Source organism: Chrysochloris asiatica, unplaced genomic scaffold, assembly GCF_000296735.1.
Source record: "Chrysochloris asiatica unplaced genomic scaffold, ChrAsi1.0 scaffold00056, whole genome shotgun sequence".
In the NCBI taxonomy this organism is placed as follows: domain Eukaryota; kingdom Metazoa; phylum Chordata; class Mammalia; order Afrosoricida; family Chrysochloridae; genus Chrysochloris; species Chrysochloris asiatica.
The window spans coordinates 805,167-812,704 of NW_006408574.1; the positions used below are offsets into that span (position 1 = coordinate 805,167).

General features: G+C 51.3%; 1 protein-coding gene across 1 annotated transcript in view; it reads left to right on the forward strand.

Annotated features, from left to right (window-relative positions):
* The first annotated feature begins 2,951 nt into the window (after window positions 1-2,951).
* Window positions 2,952-7,538, forward strand: part of EXD3 (exonuclease 3'-5' domain containing 3) — a 49,463-nt gene continuing 44,876 nt past the window's right edge. The window contains exons 1-4 of the mRNA XM_006863777.1: window positions 2,952-3,037; window positions 3,557-3,623; window positions 5,751-5,817; window positions 6,323-6,387. Coding sequence (XP_006863839.1) covers window positions 2,952-3,037; window positions 3,557-3,623; window positions 5,751-5,817; window positions 6,323-6,387 — 285 coding nt within the window. The remainder of the gene's footprint in view (window positions 3,038-3,556; window positions 3,624-5,750; window positions 5,818-6,322; window positions 6,388-7,538) is intronic.

Sequence of the window (7,538 nt, forward strand, 5' to 3'; positions counted from 1 at the left end):
TTCGAGTTGCTGGCTTTCTTCTGTTTCATCGTTTCTCTGACTCTTGTCTGTCGGTGGGCTGGCGTCACACCGTCTTCAATGCTGGAACTCTGATGCTTCAGTGTCTAGCAGCACAGAAAAACACTTCCTCCCTCATCTCTCCCTTTCTTCCTCCCTGCTTCCCTCTCCCATATAAATGTCAGAGTGCGCTTACTTGGTCCCACAAAAACCATGTTGGTATTTTTAATGGATTTCACTGTGTTTGTGATGGAACCCTGTTGCCGTTGTCCTGTGCTCTACAGTCCTTCTGACTCATAGTGACCCAAGTCCATCAGAAGGAAACACTGCCCCGGCCTGTACCATCCTTGGCCCCTGCTGTTTGAGCCCATGGCTGCACCCATGACTGTGTTAATCCATCTGCTTGAAGGCCTTTCTCTTTTTGGCTGTACCTTCCCCAGAGATTGTACCTTCTTGGGAACATGCCTGAAGTACATGAGGTGAAATAGGACCATCTTCAATTCTAAGGAGCATTCAGGTTGGACTTCTTCCATGACAGATTTGCTCATTCGCCTGTAATTCATGACACATTCCTTGTTCAAAGGGAGATCCGACATCCTCCAAAGGGAGATCCGACATCATCCACGGGGGTTCTGAAACACTGCGACACCCCGATTAAAGGTCTGATTCTCTCCCCTTGACAAGGATCTGCCTTTAGTGAGGAGGTTCTAATGAAGAGTGAGCCTCTAGCCATGCTTTGTGACCCCGCAGTGAGACTAAGTCAGGTGACCTCCCACCTGTCCTGACATGCTGTGAGGAAGCCCATCTAGCCCCTCAAGGGAGACCCTGGAAGGAACTGAAACCTCAAGGCAAACAGCTGAAACTAAGCCTCCAGACCCCAGCCCAACTTCCCTATTTGCACCTCAGCCAGGACCTGGTGTTTAAATTCCCCACCTACAGATTCTGAGAACATAAGTAACGCCCTGTCTGTTTTGGGGTAAATTTTCCTGGAGCCATAGAAACCGGAGCTCTTTTCAAGGACACATTTTGCTTTTCTGTTTGTTCTTTTGTCCTCGGGGCTGTCTTTTTAAACTAGATCCAGCATGTTTCGTTTCTGTAATGAGGTGTTTTCATCTTTGAAAATCCCAGTTGTAAGAAGGGTCTTCTCTTCCAGCAGACTTACTTCACTGCAGACGAGTCTGGAGAGTTCTGTGTGCTCGGATTTCGGGCACCCACCTGAATTAACAACTGTCCTAACTTGCTCTCCAGGGCACAGACTCATGTGCTGGTGTCTTTCTGTTCCTCGTCTCACTGCCTGGACACCCCACCCCACCCACCTCACACACCAGGGCACTGCTGTCTCCTCCTTTCCCAAAGCCTGAGAGCCAACTTGGACTCAAGCTGAGGACAGAGGCCGTTTCTGTCTGAGGCTCTTGACTGCGTGGATTTAACCACAGCGTGTGAGTGTGTCGCACCCCTGGGAGCCTCTAGGCCTGTGGAGACCACGTGGCAGCATCCCCCGCGTAGATGTAGGTTGCCCACCGTCAGCCCTACCTGTCTGTGATTTCACTGCCTCACTGTGGAGAAAGCACCCTTTTGTTAATTTCAGGAAGCCTTGGTGGCTCTGTGGGTGAAGTGATAGAGGCTAACAGTAAGGTTGGCAGTTCAAACCCACCAGGAGAAAGATGAGGCTGTCTGCTCCCATAAAGGTTTACTATGTGAGAACCTCGGGCAGCCATTCCACTCCGTCCGACAGGGTCACATGAGTTGGAACCTACTCAATGGGTCTGACATTTTTGGTTTGCTGATTTCATTTTATGTCATTGGCTGGAGGAGAAGCATTTATTTACTAGGGGTCTCTGTGGAAATGAACTTGGGGGCCGGTTAGTCCCTACAATGTATCGGTTTTATAACAAGAACATCACATTTAGGGTAAAGCAGTGTCCTGTGGCTCTCCCATCTCGAGAGAACTACCAGAGCAGGCCCCAGCCGCTCTCGGGTCCACGTGGGTGCTGGGTGCTCTAGGCATGAAGGCTCGTAACCCCGCAGCACTGTGGGGGAGGGGTACGGCATGGGCCAGCCAGGGGGACCCTGGACGTGGACTGGAACCCACATTTGGGGACCTACTGGACCACACGGAGTGCTTTTGTTCTTGGGCTTACATAGACTTCCCCGGGCCCCACCACACGCCTGGGGATTGCGGGTCAGACCTGCTAGGGGTCTTCTGGTCCAGACTTCGGAGGTCAGTCTGCCCCCTCCCCACGCCCCCGCCCGGCTCCCAGCCCCTGCTGTGATGTGCCCAGACAGTCCTGTTCAAGTGTGGTGAACACTGGAGTGTGAGGGGGTGGTGGGGTATACATCGTGGGGAGGCAGGCTCCCACCCCTCGGTGTACCCTCCTGCCATGGACCCTCAGCTCTGCAGAATGTCACATAACTTGCTTATCTTAGTCACTCAGATAAATACCTCTCAACATCCTGTTTTTCTTATGTCATACGAACAGGAAGCCAGCAATTGTTTGAGATGTGCGTCAGCGTGGCCCTGCCGTGGCGAGCCTGCCTCCCTCTGGCCTCCTGAGGGGCCACCCTTGCTCATACCCACACCCACCGAAGCTCCTCTGTGGTACACCCGCTTACACCCATACTTACCTGAATCCATCCTGGGACTCCCACACATGCATACACCCTGCCCTCTACCTAAACCCACATACAACCACCCTACCCATATACCCCTACACAGCCCTGTACCCTCCACCCACCTGTACCCCCCACACTGACACCCCCACACATACATATCCAACCCCACACCCTCCACCCACCTGCACCCACAGCCACCTCCACCCACAGTCCTCCCCACACATTTACACCCATCTGCACCCACCTGTATCCCCTCATCTTCCAACTGCACCCTCTACACCCCTCTGCCTACCCCACCCACCTGAGACTTGGGTTGTCCCCTGGGGTCCTGCAGGACCGTGATGGGGACTGGCCCTGGGGCTGGGGTGCAGGCTGTGGAGACCGAGTGTCCCTCCTACACCCTGCACAGCCCTGAACAAGGTGCCAGGCGAGTCCCTTGGTGCTCACAGTGTCGTGGGGGTGGACACTAAGTAAAGTGCAGGGGCAGGGTGGGTGCTGCAGACTGAAGACTGTTCTGAGTGGGAGGGTGGGCAGGGGGACACAGGTATGCACACACACACAACCGGGGGCTGCGGTTGGAAGCCAGTTTGGAGAGAACTGACAACTGTGCATTACTGGTTACATGTTGTAGTCCGTCCTTCGTTGCATTCTTTTACATTTTTTTCTCGTTGTTTTATGGCTGTTTTGCACACGTATCTTTTGCTAGAATTTCCCCCCAGGAATTTGAAAGTGTTTTTTATGATATTTTACTGATTTCATTTTCCTGTTCCTTTTCTGTTTGTCACTAGTTTGTAGGAAAACAATGACATAGTTAAGCCTCCTATTAGGGCTCTGTGCTGAGCCCCCTGATTCAGTCCAATCCTTCATTTACCTTTGGAGCCTTCAGGCTTTCTACATAACCCTTCCTACTGCCAGTGAGTAATCATACTTTCTTCTTTCTTCGCAGGCTTTCTACCTTTGCTGCTTTCGTGCCCTATGGCACTGGCCAGGACGTGGGACAGTGTGGGGTGCAAGTGGGACCCCCCCCATGAGGCTCTGTCTTGGCATCAGGCCTTATGTTTTTAGGGCATTTGGCAGCTGCTTCTTACCCGACGAAATGACGTTCCACTCAGTTCTGAGTGCTGAGTGACCCTGGAAGATCCGGAGTAGGTCTACCTGCATGAAATGGACTTTCTTCCTTTATCCTCAGTTCAGGCTGAGAGACTGTCATGGGGGGTGCAGGCTCATCTGATTCCAGAACAATCTGCTTTACTTCACACGTGCACTGCGGACCTGGCCGCTGGGGCTTGTCGGGACTGGGCTCAGCTGGTCACGTGGTCCATGTCCACACTGTGGGGCCTGCCACTGGGGCTTGTTGGGACTGGGCCTATGTCTTTTTTTTTTAATGTTTTATTGTGAATTATGTGATAGTTTACATGGGAGAACATTAGTTTTACATTCCTTCTATCGTATATCGTCTCATTGCCATGATTACAGTCCCTTCCATGTATCATCAACCAACCAAAGGGTACACCCTACAAGCCTGCCCCCGGTCGTCAGCACACAGCCCCTCTCCCTCTCTGGGTCTAGAGTCCCCAGCCGCTCTTGCTCTGTCTCTCTACGTCATCATCTCTGCCTCCATCTCTGGAGTCATTGTTTCTCTGGGTAGGGTCCCGCACTCTGCTCTTCTCCCTTGATGGTCCCAGGGACATCTGCTCCTGGACTGCAAAGTCCTTTTGCTACAAGATGTCTACCTTTACATTTGCAACCCTCACAGTCAGTCCTGATAACAATTATTCACTATTGTACCACATGAGTGCTATCCCATCTCCTTTCATCAGCCCCGCCCAGATAGATTGGATACTACTCAGTGGAGATTCTACCTTCCTCTGTACCCTCTAGATCTAGGCTCCCTCCTGAAAGCTTATAAGCCAGGTATTTCTTGCCTTTGTAGCCCCCCTCCCCCATTTTGTGTAGCTGATGTCCAAGTTGTACATCCCTGTCTACTCTGTGTGTGGAGGGGGTGGGGATGATCCTCGCTGTAAGGATTTGCTCCCTCTTTTGAGTTACTGCATCCATAGATGTAGGTCAAGTTCATCAAATTGCATCAGATTACTCTTTTTTTCCTCTTCTTTCTTCTTCTAATTGAGCTCTGATCATCCAGTCATTGAATCCAGGACAAGTAGGTATTATCTGCAAGTGTGGGTGTTCTTGTGCATATGCCCTCTCTTCTTATCATCAGCTGGACACTTCACTCTCCACTCTAGTCCTCTGTGGCTATGTCACTGACTCTGGGCCCAGGAGTCCCTAGGTCTTGCCATACTGCTGGCCAACCAGGTCTCTACCCAGGTTCACAGGAGTCTATTGAACGTGGTTGGACTTAGCTCACAGCTTCATTGTTGTTTTTCCCTCACTTCCCATTATCGGTGACCAACATGGTCACCAATCAGAGTGTGTATTCCCATTGAGTCTTAGTCTTGGAAGGGGGTTTTCCCTGAGGGGACCCAACCACTTGCTTGATAGCTCCTGGGCGAGCAACTTGCTTGTTCTTGTCCTAGTCTGTCAATCTGCGAATATTGTTCTGTATTTTTCCTGTTGGTCTTTCTTTCAAGAAGTGTCTTCTGTTCTTCTAGCTGCTCCAGGCTATTCTGCTTGTCCTTTCAAGTGGAAATTTCCCACCTCAGAAGATTCTGGATGGGGTTCAGGATTCCACCTATGGTCTTATGTATTGCAGAGGCTCCGCAGGAAGCCTCCTTCACTGGGCACGTTGTAGCCCCATTTTAGGTATTCCAATCTAGTAGCGTAGTGGTTACGAATTTGGCTGCGAACCTTAAGGTCAGCGGTTCGAAACTACCAGCCACTCCGCGGGAGAAAGATGAGGCTTTCTATTCCAGTAAAGATTTATACCCTCGGAAACCCTGTACAGGGTCGCTATGGGTCGGAACCAACTCAACAGCACTTAACAACAACAACAGCAATCAGTTATAGGCAGAAGACGGACTTATAAGCTTTCTATGGTGATATTTCTGGCTATTCCTTTCTCTCCCCCTCAAGTGTCTATTTTATAATGGTATGCCAGGGAAACCAAGATCCAAAAGACAGCCAAGCATCCTAACATTATTTCCCCCTTTTGGGGCCTATGTCTTGACCTAACTGGTCAGGTAGTCTGTGTCTACACTGTGGATCTGCGGCTGCATTCTGGGGGTGCAGACAGGTTAGAAGGAGGCAGTGAGGTCACACTGGTGGGTTTCTCTTCCCTGACACCCAGCATGTATGTGCTGACCCCCAACCTCCCTGAACCCAGTGTCCTTGCCATCTGCAGCTGGGATGGGGACACTAGGCAGGCAAGAAAGGGTGGAGCTAAATGAAGGGACCGGGGAGTGGGCTTCAAGGAGGGGATTGTGCAGCTGTGGTGGGCGGGGAGAAATGGGAAGGCAGAGGCTTTGGGAGGGAACACATATGGTAAGCAGTTCGGAAGGGGTGGTCATGCTGTGACTCGATGTGGCGTCTCCTGGGTGGCCTGGTCAGCCCTTGACTTGGACTTCGTGGCCCAGTGCCCTCTCCCTGCTTGGGAAGCTACAGTGATTATAGCTGAAAGATGAGGCCAGGGCCTCTGGGCTGTGGGTAGAGCAGGGTTAGAGCAGGACTCTGACCACGGGGAGGACAGTGGGACAGGCTTTCCTTAGGGCTCTGCAGAAACTTCAGTACCCTGTCTGCCTTCTGTCCCTCACAGGCCGAGACCCCCTTCTACTGCTGCAGGAGCTCCAGGCACGGTGGCCCCAAAAGAAGCTGAAGCAGGTAAGCTGGGTGTGGGGAGTGCTCTGGTAGCATCTCGTGTGCCGAGCCTGGGAGAGAACCCCTAAAGCTGCAGGTGTGGGTTCTGTGTCGGACACACAGGGTGGTGGGTGTGGCTGAGGAGCCCCTGGGGCCAGACTGTTGGGCGCTGGTGGAAACAAGTATCCTGTGGCCCTGCTGTATCTGCCCAGAGTGGCCACTGCCTTCACTCCACTCACTTCGTGTCTTTGAAATTGCCTCCTCCTCCTTCCTTCACCTTTACCCAGTTGTTCTATTCCCCATCTGTCTTAGCTGGCTATCATGAATTCTCAGTATGCCTTCTTTTCTAACACGTGCATGTGGAGATTTAATGTACCTCTAAGCACCAAATATCACACATCACACGCATACGTACATGTGAAATGTTCATTGTCTTTCTGTTCTTGTATCCCATTTTCCTCGTGATATCTCTTTTGACCAACGTATTATTTATCTCCAGACAAATACAGGAATATCTGTTTGTATCTTTTTTTGGTGAAAGAACGTGGCCGGGAAGCTGTCCTTCTTGATGTATGCCGATGCTTGCTCTGTGGCTAGTGTGTAGAAATATTCCACATGTGCTGGGGGCGGGAATGCGAATTATCTGCTTGATGTTTGGCTCCCAGAACTTCTGCTGGAGGGCCTGCGTCGCTTCTGTTCATGTTTCTTCAGTCAGAGCTGGTCCAGTGGCTGTTCCTGGCTCCCATGAAAAGAGTGGAGCCATGCCGTCCAGATGCCCAGCAGGGCCAGGGGCCCACAGTGACTCAGAGTCGGCATTGGGCCATGAGATGGACTTACATAACTATTTCCAATTTTTACAATTTTCCATGGTCGTTTTTCCCATCTGCCTCCCCGTCTCCCACAATGCCTTGCTCTTTTCTTTCTTTTGATTCTTTTATTCTCTTTATACTTTTGTTGTTGTTGACGTTATGTACCATCAGGTTGGCTTCAACTCACAGCGACCCTCCATAGAGTTTCCAAGGAACAGCTGGTGGCCTTTCAGTTAGCAGTCCAGGACTCCCATTGTAATGTTGTTGTTGGTAGGTGCAATCGAGTCGGTACCGACTCATAGAGACCTTATGCACAGCAGAACGAAACACTGCCCGATCCTGGGCCAACCTCACAATTGTTGCCAC